Source organism: Sander lucioperca, chromosome 2 (genome assembly GCF_008315115.2).
Source record: "Sander lucioperca isolate FBNREF2018 chromosome 2, SLUC_FBN_1.2, whole genome shotgun sequence".
NCBI classification, from domain to species: Eukaryota; Metazoa; Chordata; class Actinopteri; order Perciformes; family Percidae; genus Sander; species Sander lucioperca.
Genome location: NC_050174.1, coordinates 18,805,511 through 18,824,469, shown reverse-complemented (window position 1 = coordinate 18,824,469; position 18,959 = coordinate 18,805,511). Strand labels below are relative to the sequence as shown.

Sequence of the window (18,959 nt, the reverse complement as noted above, 5' to 3'; positions counted from 1 at the left end):
ACAGCTTTACAGTTGTTTCTTAGCAGAAGTTCCTATACATATATCTTTATTCAGGAAATATGCATTTTCCCCTCCCCAAAGCTTCTTACAGAGTGTTATCCATGTTTCTGTCAATTAATCAGCTTTTACGGTAGTTTCTTAGCAGAAGTTCCTATACACAGAGGATATTAAAATGTGTAAACCCTGTTCATTTCACTTAACAGCTTTACAGTAGGTTCTCATCGGAAGCTCCTATAAACATATCTCGGTGCAGGAAAGATGCGTTTTGGCCTCCACCCAGCTTCTTATTATGTGATTTACACAGCTTTACAAACAAAGCTTCTTACAGAGTGCTATCCATGGTTCTGTCAAACAGCTTTACTTTTTTCTTGGAAGTTACACATATCTGTATGCAGTAGATGCAGTGGGCTTTTTATTATGTGTGAATCCTGTTGATGTCCAAATTATTTATTTATACACTTACATATACACATTTTATAAAACATGGCTGATTGTGCTTTACCCTTCCTTGGTCAGTCTGCAGACTTTCAAGGTATTCCTCATCTTGCCTTGCACGAAGTGCACGCCACTCTTGTAAATCCTATTGGGCAACATTAACAAATTTAAAAACATTAAATCTATTTAGGATTGACATCATTTTGTTTATACAAGGGACTTTGAATATAAAATGATGTCAATCATAAAAGACAAAAGCTTACATGAGCAAAATCATCTGCTACTTCCACTACAGCATCTGCTACTTCCACCATCTCTGGGTCATGAGATTCCTGTACAACCTGTAAAACATCCTGAAACACAATAAATGTGATATAGCAATGTCAACAATTGATTGTCTTGAAGTGTAAGTGTAAATGGACCCCATGGTCTTTTTCGGCATGAAAATACATCAAATAAGCCATTGAGACAATTTTTTTCGTTGAACCATTAAGGGAGAAATCCCTGAGACATGCTAACAGCCAGACATGGCTAACACAGATTAGCTCGGGGCAGTGTACTGAATGTATCCAAAACAGCATTAAATACTTTGAACTGAACTCCAGTGCATTCGGTAGTCGACTTGTATGGACTGCCTGTCAATATGGACCTAGCCTACTGCTAAGGCTTGTAGACTTGTAAAACACTTTAATAAACTCTGTGTTCGCCAACTAAGTTGTTGGTGCTTCGTTTTATGTGTAGGGACCCTTATCATGGTATTGCAGAGGTTCGGTGATATTTTGAGCAATATTAGTGGTTAAAAAAAAAAATGCCGTTTTGATGCGTTCAGTGCACCGCCCCGAGCTAATCAGTGTTAGCCAGCTGTGGCTGTTAACGTCTCTCTGGGATTTCTCCCGTAATGGTTGATCAACGAAAAAAATTGTCTTGATGGCTTATTTGATGTATTGTCATTTTTTGGCAAGTTATGCAATTATATATGAAGTATAAAATAAGCCTAGAAACAGTTTTAAAAGGCAGGGTTGGTAATGTAGAAAATCTAGGAAGATGCATCTCCCCGGGGCTCCATCTAACCCTGCCCCCTGCCTTCTGGGTTCCCCCCACCACAAACAGACTAGCACCACTGCTTCAGAACAGAGCGGAGAAAGGATTGAAATTTTACGTCATGTCTAATTTACCGGTAACTAAACACCTAATATCATACCGAATGTTTAAAAACAAACATGACTATTGTTAGCAATGCAGCATTGAGCTCAGGCTCGTAAATGGGAGCGGTTAAAGTGATACGGATCTTTTTTTCACTCCTTTTTCAGAGCTCATAAGTTATCTATTGCTGTCGGGGTGTAAAGACCATTTCAAACAATATATAAAAAAAAGTGTATATTGGAAATGGTTACCAACACTGCCTTTAAAGTGGAGCTTACACAGGTGCCTACATCATCTTGGTCAACCCAGTCTCACTCAAAAGCGTACAAATAACACGGGTTTACACTTTGAAAATACGTGCAATGTGTACGCCAAAGTCAAATTCTTCGTGCAGTTACGCTCCAATAATAGTAAGGGAGACCGGTGCGTTTTATATGCACGCGGCTCTTGCGACCTTGCTCACACGTTCGGAAAGGCTCGGAGTTTCCGAAAACGGACGAGATATACACGAGGGCTAAGAAAATGTGGAATGTGGCTCTTTTAATCTTGCCACAGGCTGTCTATAATGTTACAACCATACAAGAAAATACCTACAATACTATTACCAACTTTGACGTTATGAACTTTGCTTTAGTTTTATGTCCGCTAAAGGAGGACTTGGCTAACGTTAGCTGACTTAGCTAGCTAGCTAACTGCTTTGCTCGGGACAGTTTGTCTAGCTAATATGGTGTTATGTACTAATTGCTTTGTTGAAACGGTGTGTGTTCTGTAAGGATATGGGGAGCATATTTTGACACTTTCTAATAATTTGTTTTATTGTGATAACGAAACGTTAAAGTTTCGGTAACGTTAGACCAAATCCCCTGTCAACTATGGTAGCATTACCCAGTTAATCTCCATTGACGATTCATTAAGGCTGAAACCAAACCAACCAGCTCAGAGATAAATCGTAACCATAAAATATTTGATTCGGGGCCACATAACATTTTGAAAATGGCAAATATGGCAAAGATACAAATGTACATAGCTAGATATTGTTTTTGTGATTATGCTGGTGCAGTAAACATTTCCAGGGAACGCCACCAATAAGAAACGTCGCTGTTACGCTTGGGATTGTGGGCAGTGTAGTACTTCATGTAACATGACAACGCGAATAAAACCGGTTTTTCATATAAAAAAAACTTGATATACGGACTTCTTGTCCAGTGTAAGTGCAGACACGTTCGTTTCACAATCTCACAGCTCTTGGTCCAACCCAGTTAGACATTATGCCTGATAATCAAAATCCTTATGGAGAAAATAAATGGTATTTTTACTTCCGGAATCACACTGTTGAGCTGAATAATATGTCTGTATAAAATAGGCTACCACACGTGCAAAATCACAAAGCTGCACAACAAGACACAACACCTGCACTAGCGTTGGCTTTACTTGCTGCTACTTTGGGTTTGACTCAGGTCAGTTTCTGGTAGAAACAGTCTAGTGTGTGAGGCAGAAACCAGTTTGAGGAATGAAAAAATTACCTCATACCTGCATCAATTTTACTTTTTTGTACTTGTTTTCACTGACATATTGAAGTAAGGTAAAATATAAAAAAAAAAAGATTGAATGGTCTCTTTTTGTTTTCATAGTCACAATGCCAGGTTCAACCTACCGCCACTGCCCCCACTGCACAGAGAGGATTAACGGTGCAAATCGGAGATGTACTAAGGTAAAAATGTGCAGTGATTCATGACACTGTTTTTCTTTACCATCTCTATTCATTAATGCAATGGTCACCTTTGATCCAAGTTTTTGTGCATACCACGAAGTGTCCTTACAATGTAGTTATAACCCACCTGATTGACTAGGCATACTTAACAGACTTAACATTTTGGTATACAGTTTTTGTTTCATGTCATAATTGTCATGTCATGAGTGTAGCCATTACTGATTTATTGTTTGATTGTAGTAGAACATGCATCCACTTACTTGAGATAATCAGTTTTTCTAAATCTAAAACACACGGTAATGACAACACGTTGAGTTTGCTTAGACATAATGCCTTATTTGGTGTATGTGTGTTATGTCAAGTAGAACTTTATTTGTCCCCAAAGGGGCAATTGGTTTTGCAGCAGTGACAAGTACACAAGATCAATACAAATACAACAATACATAGCAAAATTGTAAAAAAAAAAACAAATTTAAGCTGATATTACCTTTTCCTATTTGTTTAGCAGTGAGATGGCTGAGGGTATGAATGAGTGTTATACATCTGTTGGTTTTGACTAGTGGGTAAAGGGCGAACCAGAAGGCAGGGTGCCCCACATACTGTATGTATTTGCATTTTACATATATCAGATACCCAGGGTTTGTATTTATGTTTTGGCTAATAAGCAACATAAAATCATGAAAACAATTTCCCTGTTATGGGATTAATAAAGGATTTTAAAAATATTGAATAATGACAACTCATATATTGATTGTGTTTTTTTTTTTTTTTAAACCATTTTTAGTGTGGAAAGCTGTTGGCTTTTAAAGCCAGACAAACAGCCCGCATGGGCAAATTCTGAGCGAATGCAAAGAAATTACAGCGCTCAAGAAATCAAAGCAAAATCTTTGATAATAGTGCTCTAATGGTAAGTAACAGCATCTTATCTTCATATTCAAACTCAGTCACATTCAACTGTATCCATGCCTGATTTCATTATTGTTAAAGAGAGGTGACCATTTTGATGATATTTGGACAGTATATGACAACAGCAACAACAAAACCAAAGTAATACATTTGTTATGTGCACCTCACATTTAAGTAACAGTATTTCAATCAGAAGATACCTCATTTGAGTGAACAATTATTTATTGACAAGTGCACAATAATGATAAATGATTGTCTTTGGCAATTAGACCCAAACGTGACGTCATCATTTTTAAAGGGGGCCGTGAGTATGTAGGATACCCCCATAAAGAATTTAAATAGGAGCCAACTCAACACTATCTTGTTCTTACCATACCAGCAACAATTTAGTCTAATACAATAATTAAGCAGTAATGCATGGAGAATTACTACACTACAAATAATGTAAAGAGATCACGATAGGCTATGTAATGTATGAATGTAAAAAAACATTCATACACTATGACCCCATGGTCTGCCCCTCCCCTCCCCCGAGGGCAGCGCATGCATACACAACATGGCAGAAACAGCTGGCGAAAGAGAGCAGCTCCTTCCAAAGAAATGCTCTTTGACTTCAGACGTGTGGAGTTGTTTGGATTTACGGCATCTGATGAGGAACAGAAAACACCTCGATGCAAACTATGTCTTAAGGTTGTTGTTGTTGTTGCTGGTAGCAGTACGACAAATCTGTTTCAGCAGTTAAAGCGAAGACATGCGGCTGAGTGGGAGAAGTGTTGCCTTCTTCGAAAAGAAAACCACTCTAGTGGCGTTAGCGCTAGCACCCCGTTTGCAAAGCAAACAACTCTTCAACAAAGCTTTTCAAACAGTGTACCGTATGAGAAGAGCGGGGCAAGGTGGAAAGCCATAACGGAGGCAATTACCCTCTACATAGCTACGGATATACTGCCAGTTTACTCTGTTGAGAAGAGAGGGTTTAACAACATGCTAAAAGTTTTGGACGCTCGATATACAGTACATAGCCCCAGGTATTTCTCTGATGTTGCTCTTCCTCAGCTGTATAACAACACTCGGCACTACTTTGGATGTTTAACAATCTTTGTTGCACAGTGACTTTTCAGTTAGAGAAGCCTTTGCAATTTTGTTTATGTTGATGCACTTTAATTAAATACAATAAATATATATTTTTAAAATATATTTACAGTTCGCAGTTATTTTGTTTTAAATGGAAGGGGGGGAAAAATTGAAAATTGTTTTTTTACATTTTATTATATGTTCATTCTTTTACAAGTTTTATTATTGTTGAATACCATATACCCCTGATGTTTTCATTTGCATTATTAAAAGCTTGGAATCCTGAGTGGGAACACGCACAGGATAGACAGAGGGAAACGACCAGGCACTAGAAGAAGGAGAAGAGGAGAATGAACAGGCAGTGGTGAGAGAAGAGGTGAATGAAGAGGCAGTGGTAAGAGGAGATGAAGAAGTAGAGGAAGAGAATGGACAGGAAGAAAGAGAGGACAGGATGGAGATAGAGCCTGAAAATGCTGGACAGCCAAAGGAAAGACAAAGTGAGACAGGAGAGATGAAAGAAGTGGTGGCAGAAGCCGAGGCAAAGAAGGATGCTGAAGAGAGAGAACAGGAAAGGTGTAATGAACAAGTAAGTGTAACAGTAGAGCAAGAAATAAGAAGCCATAAGGAATGTTGTAGATTATGAACAAGAAAGTGGTAAGCAATGGCCCCTTAAACACAAAAAGGTTAAATAGGAGCAAGGGATGCACTTTTACATCCTTCAATAAATAATGTATTAGTGGAAAGCCATTCCGATAGCAACGTGAACCAAATATTGTATGTTTGTACATAACTAGCAGGGCTTGACATAAACTTTTTTATTTGGTTTTATTTGAATAAAGTTGACTATGGTGTGCTACAATTAATTGGAAGAACCAGATTAACAACCCTATGAAATGTAAATGAGCACTGAAAACACCGAAATCAAGACTACATAAAATATTACAATGCAGTCATCAAATATTCAGCTCTGATAATGTGTAAAGATCCTTTTTGTATGAAAACATTCAACTTAATAAGACACAGGCATACAGCGAGTAGCTTATCATTGCATAGGCTAGGTGATGCAGGGGTAGAGAAGATTGGTTAAAAGTGATTTGGAGTGCTCGCGTATCACTTAGCAGCCAGCACGTGCCCTTGGTGATGGGAAGCAGAGCGCAGAGACCAAATGTCCTACTAGTGCACGCTTTCTCTGTTTTTCTTCTACAAACCATTATCTTATACAGTCTGTGACCTGTGCAGACAGACGCAACTATTGCCTCGGCTTGCCATGTTGCGTGCACACGCTGAACGGAGCTCTGGGGGATATTTTATCCTTTATCATTGCTTCGGCTTGCTGGTCTGATGTGCAGTACGGCAACCCAGTATCACGCCTAAGCGTGTAATACACCCGCTGGTCCACTGGGTTTGGCGTGTCAGTGTCACGGTTTACCTCGCCGAGGCGTGAACACTACACGCATTATGAAGGTACTATACCAGCAGGGGGCGATACTTTTCCTCAATGCCAACAATTCCCCGCGGACCAAAGAGAAGAACAGTATATTCCAACTTCCTTCCCTGCCAGGTAAGATGAAGATACATCGTTGACATATATTAATGTATTTAATTCATTAATTGCTTTTGTTTAAACTGTGTTAGATTGCCCATGAGTGTTGCCATCTTTATTTAATTTCGTGGTAGAGAGCCGAAGGTTATTAACATTAGAGTTGGGAATTGAAGGATTTAGGAAAAAAGTAGCATAAATACGCTAGCTCGTTTTATCATTCCAACGTTAGCTAGCTAAAAGGCTAGCTTTATATATTTTTAATTCATTAATGGCTTTTGTTTGAACTTTGATAGACTGCCTATTAGTGTTGCCATATTAATTTAATTTAATTTGGGGATAGAGAGCCGAATGTTATTAACGTAATAATTACGTGATTTACATAAATAAGATAACGTTAGCTCGTTTTATTATTCTAACGTTAGCTGAAAGGCTAGCTTGACAGGTCCGACGCGACTGTCGGAACTGGTCATGTCGTGTCCGGTTGGGTCTATTTAACAATCGTTTAAGCTTATTTTGCGTAATTTTAATAATCCTGTAAAGTGTTGTAAACATAGTTTTAGCCTACGTTACCTCTGACATTACGTGCATTCGTGAACTGTACCGTTAGAGCTTTGTAATACTGAGCTCAAATACCAAACGTTACTGTCCCTTATTTTGCTAATATTCATGCAGTTTACATGTTGAATATTACAAAATACAAGTTGTTTACATTATGCAACATCTGCATCATGGTTATCTTTTTTTTATTTTGATACAGTTCTCTATTTTTTATGTGAGAAATTCATGCATGCTGCAAGATAAATAACCATGTTTTGTTTTTTTTTTCCTCTCTTTAACAGCTCCTGTTACCAACCACCCTTCTCCCTGTTACCTCCACCTCTACAGTACCTCCTTTATTAATCAACCAACGGCTCTTTTAAGAGCCACTCCTATTATATTCATCACAAACACAGACACACAACACAGACACACACACACACACACACACACACACACACACACACACACACACACAGACATTCTCTCTCTCTCTCTCTCTCTCTCTCTCTCTCTCTCTCTTTGTCTCTCTTTGTCTCTCTCTTTGTCTCGCGCTTGCGCCAGCACTGCGATCTCATCTAGAAGGCCTACTGTCTTCAAGTAAGTATTGTCATTCTATTCCTTCTTTTGTATTTCACATTACTGTCTTACTGTCCAAAACACACAGTGCCTGAACATTTGAACGTGCCTATGGCATTCTTTCTTTCTGACAATGTTTTTGTCTCACTTATACAACATAGTATTGTTGAAATGGCTGATCAGCAAGATAACTGGAAAGCAGAAGATGCTATTTTCCTTGCTGATATGCTTCTGGCTCAAGAAAAAGTAAGACCGTAATCTTGCCATATTGGTGATGATACTAAAGTGTGGGAATTAGAGAGTGATATTTGTATAACTGTATTTCAGTGTTGTCATACAATGCTTCTTCTTTCCGCCTTTCTTTCTTTCTTTCTTCAATCTTTCTGCCATCCAAGGAAAAGAAAGCCAAGGGCGAAGCAGACTCTGCTACAGGCAGTACTTTTCAGGTCCGATGGGTGGAAAGAAATGCTGAAGGAAGTCCACTGCTAAAAAGAAGCAGAAGCGGAGAGACACGGAATCGTGCTTCAGCTACAGGTAGTCTTCCAAGATTATTTTTGATTACTGATCTCAAGAATCGGAATTAACTTAAGTACTGTGTCCATTCGATCCAATATGTAGTTTGGTATTTCATAGCTAAGCCTTATGTAATTACATTTTGTTTTTGTTTCTTTTTATAACATTGACAACAAAAATAGGGGGTGTTTCTTTTATTTTGTCTATGGCGGATATTAATAGGGTTTCTGTTTCCTATTTTTGATAATTTTGTCCTTTTAAATATGTTAAACTGTGCCATTAGAAAGACCACATGGTGGATCTTTCATGTATGTTTTGACTTCATCTATTTTTAAATGTATATTTTAAACTAGGACTATAAATGCATTCTGCAATGTTAACTTTAATGTCAACTACTGCTAAACTAATCCAAAGATGTGAAATGGAAGTGAAGCAGTCCTGGTCAGGTTCATATTATATTGAATGTAACTAATATTGATTTACATGTAACATTTCCGTATTATAGCCTGAAGTCATCAAACAAACATTGTATTTTTATGCCTAATACAGCCTGTTTCTATCTATCTTTTTAGTTTCCGTGGTTCCCAGTGAGGACTCTACTCCTTTGGAGTCAGCTGAGGAGGTTCTCACAGTGACCCAGTCAGACTCCTCTCAACAGTTATTTGGTAAGATGAAACCCTACTGTAATTAAGCAAGTTAGTAAAAAGCATGAAAGGTGAAAAGATGTTTGTTTTATTTTATCTGTTTTTCAGAGAGTGAGATGAACAAACTGCAGGACATTCTGCAGACCTCAGAAGATATTGCAGATGCAAGTGGACATCCTTCCACCTCCACATCATGGGGCTTGCGCCAATCTGCAGCCCAAGATGAGTGGCGGAAAGCGAGGTCTTATCATCTGAGCTCCTTGTTGTCCTGCAATGTGGTTCCAGAGAACAACTGCAGCCACTGCACATCTCCTGCCATCATTCGATGCAGAGACTGCATGCCAGAGGAGTGGCTGTGTACGGAGTGTGACATACACATCCACAAAAAACGCACACTCCATAACAGGGAGTCCTGCATTGGGGGAATTTACAAGCCCATAGAGCCAACAGTGTGCTGCGTAAAGCAAGATGGCGGATATACACTGGTCAATCAAGGTAGTGCTTTGATCTTTTTGGTAAAGTGGTTGAAGTTGTGTCCTTGTTTTTATTAAAATTTTAATTTAATAAAAATAATAATAATAATAATTGTTTAAAGCTTCTCACTATTTATTGAACTTCTCTTTTCAGTATGTCTTTTGCCTACAGTGAGACCTGTCCAGTTGTGCATGTGTGATCCTGCAACCATAACAGAATCAGCTGGTAGAGCAATAATTATGGTTTGCATAAATGGTATGAACTATGGCTTTTTATATATATATTTTTCTTGTCCAGTCCAGAGGTATTGTCACAACATAACCATGCATTAAATTTACTACTTTTTTCTTTTTATAGGTCGGTATGATTTGCACTTGCCAAACCTATCTTGCAAATTATGTCTGGCACAGTGGACACCTGACATGAGCGACCTCATACGCAGTGGGTATTGGCCAGCATCTGTGAATGCTGACACATTGTTTTCAGTGGATGTCTTCACTTCATTTGAAGAGATGAAAACTGTGGCTCCCAGTTTGTCGCGTCAGGGTTTTTTGAGGATGTTGGAGAAGAGGACCTGTCAATTTGGAAGGGTAAGATCAGCGTGGATAATAGTTGCCTCAAGTAAAGATATTTTAGAGCTACTTAATTTGACTTTTTTTACTAATTCACCTGCAAATGTATAGGCTGGCAAAATCCATGGAGACATATTCCAAAGGAGTTATTTGGAGTACACATTCTGCCAGTACCACTGTGAGAATATGGCCAGTGTACAGCACTTCACCTGCCCGGCATGTACACCCAACATGATAGCTCTTTGCGCAGATGGCAACAGAAAGCAGTACCGATTTCGACAGTCAAAAGGGTTAGTTGTTTTACACTTAGTAAAATGAACTGAACAAGTAATGTCTTACACTGAACAAGATCTTTTTTCTTATTTTATTTAGGTCAGAGCAACCGTATTTTGACGGTACTTTCATCGCCAAGGACGCTGAAGTACAGCATTTTGTTGAGGAGATCAGGAGTAAAATGAAAAGTGTTAGTTAAATATTTATATATTGTTTTTGCAGTGTATGGCTTAAAACTTGAAATGTAGGATTTTCCATTACAAATTAGTTATTTCTTCCCTCAAGACCAGATGGTGTCCGCTTAAATGGAACAGACTAGTATCTCCCAACCAGCAATTTGAGCAATATGTTGCATCTCATCCAAGTAATTTTGGGTTTGAAATTGGGTATGTGTGGTGACATCCAAAGTGGCTAGATTTCGGTAACATGTAGTGAGTATGCATGTTTTTGTCACCTTGTTTGCTTAGCTGGAGTAGGGTTAAGTGAAAGATGCATTTTCTGAAGCTCCTTGAGCCCTGACAAAACATCCAGTTGTATTTTGAAAGTAAATATTTAATGTCTCCAATCATTATAAAGATGCTCTTTGGTGTAATGTAACCTGACTCCATGGTCCTGATGGATAAAGTAATTACATAGGATCATTTTTTTTGTTTCTGTTATAAGCATAACTATTTTGTCATGCAGACTGCCGGCAGAGGAATCTGTGGAGCCAGTCAGTGGTCTGCTGCACGTGAGACTGCCAGAAGAGCTAGTAAACTGGATGAAGAGGGCATTGAGGTAGTTGTTTGCCGACACGGAGTGCTATTGAAGGCCCTCAACATGTATAGGGGGGAAATATTTGCTTATCCGCTGTTCCTGCAAAAGGAGCTTCAGGCAGCCACAAATGGACAGTTCTTTTGCACGGATATTGCTTGCAAGTATTGGCCCTACCTTGAAAAGTTGTCGGTCTCCATGTCAGAACTCAGACCTTTACTGCAGATGAGGCCATTCCTTTCTGTCATGCATGCCAAGGCCCATTCAACCAAGTGTGAGGTACTACATGGTCTTTATCATACAATTTTAAATGGTAACTTTTGTGTATAATACATATGATTATAAAATAAATGTCCACACTGATTTGTTAGATAATCTGGAGTGGCAAAAACCAAGAGGGTGCTGGCACAACTGCAGGGGAGGAGGTTGAAATGGTTAACAGCTACCTTTCTCGTTGTGCCCTCACAACCAAGTACATGACAAAATCTGGTAAGTCAATCTACTCTTTGTGTAAGATGAAACTCTTAATAATACCCTATGACAATACATCAATAAAACTGTTACATTTATCTAAAAATTAAAGCTCAACTGTGAAGGATTTGATTAACTGAAAAACGATGACCATTAATGGGACTTTCCTCCATCACTTTATTCATTATGTTAAAAAGCCAGGAATGACATGTTAACAGTCCATGCTATTGGATGGAACCGACGGAAGCAGGATGGCCTTCATCTGGCATTATCCAGCAGATACGTCAAGGTATTGACCAGCTAACATGAGACATGATCAGGTTTACTGACCATATTCATATAAAAACAATGTCCTGTTTGACCAATGTGTCTTAGATACTGTATATACAGTATAAAGCCTCTATGATTTGTCTTACCCTTTGAAGATAACATCTTAAAAATCTTGCTTTTTTTACTGTAGACTTGTGAAAAGGCTGAGGCTGAGTCTCAGAGACTGGAAGATTTGAGCAATCAACTTGGTTGCCCTGACAACATGGTGCATCAATGGGTTCATGATGTCAGAGAATGGGCTTCTGATGGTATAATATTTTATGGACATTCTTTTACATAGTTTGCTAATGTATTGTGATAGTCAATTATATGACTCAGACCTTCCTTGCATGGCCCTGCACCTCCTGCTCCTTCCCCAGCCATTAGCTTTTGCTTTATGCATTTGGAATTTTTAAATGTACAACCTAAAAGATAGATCAGATTTGTTTTGTTTTTTGTTGTTTATATTGCTTTTGTATTTTAAGATTCTGCAGGTACCAGATGTGATGACCAACAACCTCTTCAGGAATCAATTGAAGAAATGTTTCTTGCGGTTCATCACAGAAAAGCCAGCCTTTATAATCAGACCAGCACAATATTAGATCAGTTGATCTAATATTGTCATTTATATCACTTGCAGATGTCTTATCTGGATTGTTTATTTCTGTATCTACAAGTCCTTAGTTTTAAAATCTATTTCTTTTGAATTTTACAGATACTATGGCTATTATGTCTTTTTATTCATTTTTTTTTTTTTTTGATGTATCAATTGTTAAATGATTTTAAGTATAAGGCTTTAACAGTATTGCATTTATCATATCTGCATTATGTTTTCTGTATTTTGTAACTATAGACAGCAACAAAATTCGACAGTTGCGACGAAGGAAATTGGGGGAAGAGAAGAAAAAGCTGTTTGAAAAAATCAAGCTGTACAATGAGCAGGTTGCAGATGAGGAACGCATCCTTGAGGATAAGGTGGAGAGCAGACTCTCTGTGGTGGGAGGAGACAGTGGGGCAGACTGTCTAATATGGCCGTGGGAAGTGCACAGCAGAGGTATTGAACAATTTCTGTGTGTGTGTATGTGTGTATTGCTTGTATTTATGGGTTTTGCCTAGCCTGGAAATCCAGAGTTCTCGCGAGAGCACAATTTGAATTTGCTCAGCGAGTCACTCTGGCATTCAGTAATGCTGCTCATTAACTATGCCCTTGTAGCCGAGCTGCACCAATCACATCGGTGTATCTGATATAGTCGGGCCAGAGGCGAGCTAAACAGATGACGACAGTTTAATCTCCCAGTTAGCTCCGCTGGTAGCTAAGCGTATGGAGCTCTGGATACGTCACCCCGTGTATTGTTGTGATTGGTCCTAGTGTTATCCAGTTGCGTGCAGTGAGATTAAAAATTTCAAATGCATGCTTGTGCCGCCCCTCGAGTTGGGCCATTTTTATTACTCATTGCCAGACCCTTAATCTTTCGGATTTGTGTCTGGATTTCCAGGCTAGGTTTTGCCTACACTACATATCTTTTAGCAGGTATGCTTTCTGTTAAGAATGTACTGTACAGGTCAAACTTGTGTTCAAGGATGTTATTTTTGTGACTTCAGGATCGAGCAATATCCTCACAAAGAAGAAGATTTTTGATATTTACATGTCAAAAGTGCGGCTTCAAGAGGAAAAGATCATTTTGATGAGGGAGATGAGACAGCACTGCACCTACCTCAGAAAGCTGGCCTGGAGTCTCCGCAAAATGATGTCAGAAATGTCTTCTGGCAGGAACAGTGGTAAGAAGCCAAATTAAATTTTTTGTGTTCTCCTTACAGTGACAGATTCAGGGATACTATAAATTTCTAAGCAACTAGTGCTGCACGTCCTGCCTATTGATTTTACTGACACCATGACCTTTTGTCAGTGGTCCTTAACCATCCAGTGTGCCGTACTTGAGGGACAGCGCAACATTAACAACTGCTCAACTGAAATTTACATGGCCAAACCTCATCAATTGTTTTTCAGTGCAAAGACACACTATACTTTACAGGCAACGATAATATGGTGCTACAGAAGGTTCACTTTACAAAATCAAGTGGTAGTTTATAGTCACTGTTGCTAAATTATCTCTTTGTTCAATGTTGTGTAATTTGCTCGGTAGAGAGCTACTAGTGAGGTAGGCTACGGCAAAAGGTCTGCGTGGAGCCTCCACAGAAGTATAAATGAAGGTGTAAATTAGCTGGGACTAGCAACTTCGTGTTTTTTTATAATTAGGGTACAAAAGTCTCCATAAAGCACAGGTTATTTTCAGAATTGAAAAAAACAGGTTCTGAAATCACTCAGTGCAGTTTCAAGGTCCCTTGATGATAACAAAATCATATTTGAATAAATGTGCCCATTCTCGCAACAGGGAAGCCTATATGACCTGGACTATCACTTTGAGGTCCTCAGGTATTACATTATGGATTCCTTGTGGCTGAATCTAAATTATCTGTAGTTCATTTAGTATAGTTAATGACTAGCTGAACTACACTAACTCAATTGAGGTATTGTCACAGCTCTTCTGTATTTTCCTTGTAGGCAGTTTAAGTGAAGAGGGGCATCGTGGGCTGCTGTGTCTTCATCAGAAAAGGCTTGCTGATGTGGAGGAGAAGTTCCAAGTCGTTAGCTCAAGGTACAGCCAGGCTTTAGGACCGAATGCTGCTTCTCTGCTTGAGGATGGACCCGAGGACATACCGGAGGACGACAAAGAACATGTATATGAGAGTTCAGATGAGAGTGATTTTGAGGCAGTGTAAACCAGAGTTTTTCGCAACACTAGCTTTATAGATGGAAAGATATTGCATCGGATTTATGTCAAGTGTCGCAGGCGCTATATAATCTTCCCTGCAAGAACATGTATGCCCTCTAGCTCTCTCAGAGCAGACACTTCCTCACACGTGGTGGCTGCGCTGTGCGCATGCTGTTTAGTTTCATACACGAAGATGCCATTATGTAACTCCTATGTTTTGTGTCACACTCCCAGCTGCCTGCACGACACTCGGTTGTAGAATTGTTATGCAAAGACTAATATCTGTGCGCAAGACAATATAATTTGCTTGTGAGCATGTTTTATCGTGCTTGCGACATATGCGATAAATCTGACCCCATATTCAGGAAACTATGAAAACAACACATACAAAAATCCCAAACCAATACAACAACAAATATGTGCTGCAAATGAAAAAATACGTTGCTAAATGCCTAAACTAATACGCAACTGCAAACGGCTCCAAACACAGATATGATGCAAACTAAAAAACAAACACTAAATACAAGTGCATTAAGAGGGATTGACCACACCTAGAGGATAACTCACACCACGCAAACTATTTAAATTCATTTTTACAATGACAATGTAGTAATTGTAATTCCTCTGCAGTTACATCTGCCATGTCGTGTTGTACATTTGGATGGTTTTGGTTGGCTGTCAGTGTTTCTATCGTCCATCAAATCGCTCTGAAAGTGATCCCAAACAATATTGTTTACCGCTGTTTGTCATTATTACATATATATCATGTCATGCTGTTTCACTTACCACTCCTTTTTCAGACAAGTAGAACTTATGGTGTTTTGACTAGATATGCAGTGTTTAAGTTGCATATGTTTTTGGGGTTTGTGCGTTTTTTACGCACTGCATGTTTCTTCTAGTGTAAGTGCTTTGAACCACTGTAGCGCATTTGCCCAGGTCGGCCACTGTATGAAACAGCATTGATCGTATCACACGCATAATAGCAACATGAATGTCCAAAAGGCAAAGAGATAATCATATTTAAATGGGGGCAGCAGCAGCAGGATGATAGAGATAGATGAGATCAGCTGATCAGAACAGCTGATATCTTTGCCCATCTGTTTGGGGCAGAGGACTAAATATTGTAAACTCATGCTCTTAACTGTAGAATGAATCGTCATTCAAAAATGTGAAAAACCCTGTTGTAGATGATATTTGTGTGCCCTAGTTTTTTTGTTTTTTTTAATTGCATAATCCAGTATATTGTTATTCACAGTGACAGTGTGGCTTATTTGGAATTGAATGTACATGCTACTATATTTAACTTATTTTTAGAAAATGACAATGATCATTACCCATGAGTTTTGATTGTAGTGTTTCCTGTTTATACTGCTATTACTGTTCCAAAAAAATCAACAAATTTCCCAATGCCATTACTTCAGGAATAAAACTGTGAGTTAGTGTAAGTGCATGTAACCTTGTTCATGCTAATGTTGTCTTCGTGAAAATAAAATATGTATGCAAAATAACTGATTTGTCATTTTTCTGTTGTATGCCAGTTGTATATAGGCTGTTTAAAATAAGTAAAAGTCATTTTCAGGCAAAAATAACATTTTGACATTTGGATGTCAAGTAAGTATATAGTAAGATGTATTAATTATTGCATAACATTAGAACAAATATATTTTGTATCATCCTGCTGAAGGACTGCTCTGGATACAATAATTAACACAAAGGGGCGTTCTTATTTGGGTTCTATTACCAGGGATGCTGGATTGCTAAATTGTTTATTGACATTTTAAAACTATAACGCTACATTAATCTACATTTATTTACGAGATGTTAACATGGTATTCATTTCTTTAATGAATTACATTATTTCGGTTTTATTACTGGTGAAATATTATAATATGCTGCTGTAAACAAACACTACAGTACAAGGGGAGCGCACTCAAATTCCATATCCCACAATGCAATGCGGTCATTCATGTCATAGAATCGGACAGCGATCAGGCAGTGCTTTAACGGCAGTATCGCTTCAATGTGGATATTAAATGAGTGATTTTGTCACCAGCAACCGTAGGACAAGCTGCTTAGTTTTTCCAGTAAGTTAAGTACCGTATAATAATTTTTTTTTTTTTAATAACGTTTACTTAACCGGGCATCCTCCGCGGACGTGACGTAGCTAGTAATTGCGGATCCAAAAGACAAAATACATATCACAAGTATTATTGATTTGTTCGTCACACGTTGTATGTGAGGATGTAAACAATAAAGATAACAATAATAATAAAATAAAGTTTCATGTATTTGTCTCATGTACTGTTTGCTCGGTCGGCCGGCCGGCGGCGGCAAAATGAAATGGAATGGAGCCCATTCACGGCAGACAGCAGAAACACAGGAGTCGAACATGTCCCTCCACCCACCCCGGAAGAACTACAAGTATACTGGCTTTGAAACAGGTTCTGGGGTGCGGATCTAGTGGGAGTTGTAGTTTTTAAATATATTGGTATATTTCTCATAATTAGAAGTTGGCAGTGTATAATGTTGGCTACACCCTGGGTTTTATGGGATGGGGAACACACTGGTGTCATCAGATTTTAAAAATCGAATCGGTAAATAGGTGAAAATAGCTTATTACCATATTTGACAGTGCTTACAGTGGGTAAACTTTGGTGACCATATCTACATGAGAGCTGAGGTCCAGAGCTTTCTAGAACAGCTGGTCCTATGTGTGTAGTACCTTCTGTTGCTAAATGACAAGCCTTCAAAGATGTACTGGGTTCAAGGTTCAGAGGTCAATACTTCAAAGCAGGAGTAATGTATCCTCTTCAGACTGACAGATGTTACTGTCCAGGTTGAGACCTTTCCAACGATGTGTTTGTTATAGTCCTACGACAACGTTTTCATTTTTACACATCATGGAGACCATGTTGCAGCTGATACTTTATTGTCTCCAGAGGGATATGATTCAAATGCTTCACACATAACACTTGACATATTGTTTTATCATACAGCTGACATATAGGCCCTACTTACAATAAAAAAATATAAACAAAGTAATAGCCAGACTGAATCACATCACACAGCCACAATCTATTGCTCATCTTTCAAAGACTGATTAAGGCAACCTACCTTATGCATCATATCATGAAGCTATTGCACAACCCCTGCAGCCTCAAGCAACATTATTTAAAGTTTTAATTGATGCAGGTCCAAATCAGGCCTAGTTTAAAAATAATGTCTAATTTACATTGGGGTACCCTATATCTTCTTCCAGAGGATAAAAGCTCATAGTTGGCATGGAGAATAAAGATCAGACCATATTCTCTGTGCTTGCCTGGAGAGAGACTGGTTTCTATTCCTCTACACAACCTTCATGACAGTCTGTACCTGAAAAGTAAGCTTTAATTGTGTTTAGATATGAATATGCGCTGTAATGCAGCCTGGTATAAAATAAACCCTTTGATTCACCCCAATTGTGCGTACAAAATATAATCTTTGTTGTAAATGATAACACACACTTTCAACACGGGCCTTTCAGCCTAAGATGTTATCCAAATGAACGCCAAGGGTCCTATTAGAACAGACCTGATTGTTTTTTTCATCATTTATGATACCCACTGACCTATGGCACAATCATTTCCTCAGTTTGAAATGTTTCAAAGACATGGTTGGCATCACACTATTGCACAAAGCTCTTTATTTTAGAAAAATAGACTTAATGTCTTAGTGTAGTAAGCTGAGGATAGAAGTGTGCCAAAAATACCAAAACACATGATGTATATGTACACATATACCCATACAAACACAAACAAGTGGACAACTCTTAAGTACAGGTGAAAACTCTTTCAGTATGCATTGAGATCGGATGAAATATGGAGGTGGTTTGAGCCACGTGTTCACATTCTAATAGCAGTGATAACAGGACTGTGTCGTGTCCACATTTAACACTGCCCTCTCAACTATGATCGGAAATCTGTAGGCTAGCCTAGGCCTACTCATTCAGAGTGTTTCTCATGTTACTGAAACCACTGAGTGAATCATGAGTTGTAGATATTATTATATTCTGTTAGTAGTGTGTCTGTGTTATTCACATGTTTATTTGCATACAGAGTGGGAAAGTAAGATCTGGGTGGTATTTCAGAAAGCAGGTTTAGTGAAAACTCTGAGTTTGGTAACCCTGAGATGAGGGAGACTCTGGGTTTTCTCTTTCAGAAAGAGAGGTAACTTCACCTCAGAGTCAAAATCAAGGTGCTGTATGTCAAGGCA

General features: G+C 38.6%; 1 protein-coding gene and 1 long non-coding RNA gene across 2 annotated transcripts; one reads left to right on the top strand and one right to left on the bottom strand.

Moving 5' to 3' along the window:
* Window positions 1–497: 497 nt before the first annotated feature.
* LOC116048161 lies at window positions 498–1,882 on the bottom strand. The gene is made up of 3 exons (XR_004104562.1): window positions 1,869–1,882; window positions 699–788; window positions 498–580 (listed from the first exon to the last, which is right to left on the bottom strand). It is a non-coding gene; the product is annotated as an uncharacterized LOC116048161 (long non-coding RNA).
* A 5,951-nt stretch (window positions 1,883–7,833) lies between these two features.
* LOC116050994 lies at window positions 7,834–12,550 on the top strand. Its single transcript, XM_036008260.1, has 14 exons — window positions 7,834–7,946; window positions 8,087–8,171; window positions 8,321–8,459; window positions 9,011–9,103; window positions 9,191–9,577; window positions 9,710–9,781; window positions 9,914–10,146; window positions 10,240–10,418; window positions 10,501–10,591; window positions 11,086–11,433; window positions 11,526–11,643; window positions 11,823–11,914; window positions 12,086–12,203; window positions 12,420–12,550. The coding sequence occupies exons 2-14, from the start codon at window positions 8,097–8,099 to the stop codon at window positions 12,548–12,550; spliced, it is 2,076 nt and encodes a 691-aa protein (XP_035864153.1). The 5' UTR covers window positions 7,834–7,946; window positions 8,087–8,096.
* The last annotated feature ends 6,409 nt before the right edge of the window (window positions 12,551–18,959 follow it).

Excerpts from the sequence above, each read along its gene's own strand:
- LOC116050994 (XM_036008260.1), top strand. The coding sequence starts at position 8,097 with ATGGCTGATCAGCAAGATAACTGGAAAGCAGAAGATGCTATTTTCCTT. Across the intron at positions 10,419-10,500 it reads CGATTTCGACAGTCAAAAGG|GTCAGAGCAACCGTATTTTG; the intron begins GTTAGTTGTTTT and ends TATTTTATTTAG. Across the intron at positions 10,592-11,085 it reads TCAGGAGTAAAATGAAAAGT|ACTGCCGGCAGAGGAATCTG; the intron begins GTTAGTTAAATA and ends TTTGTCATGCAG.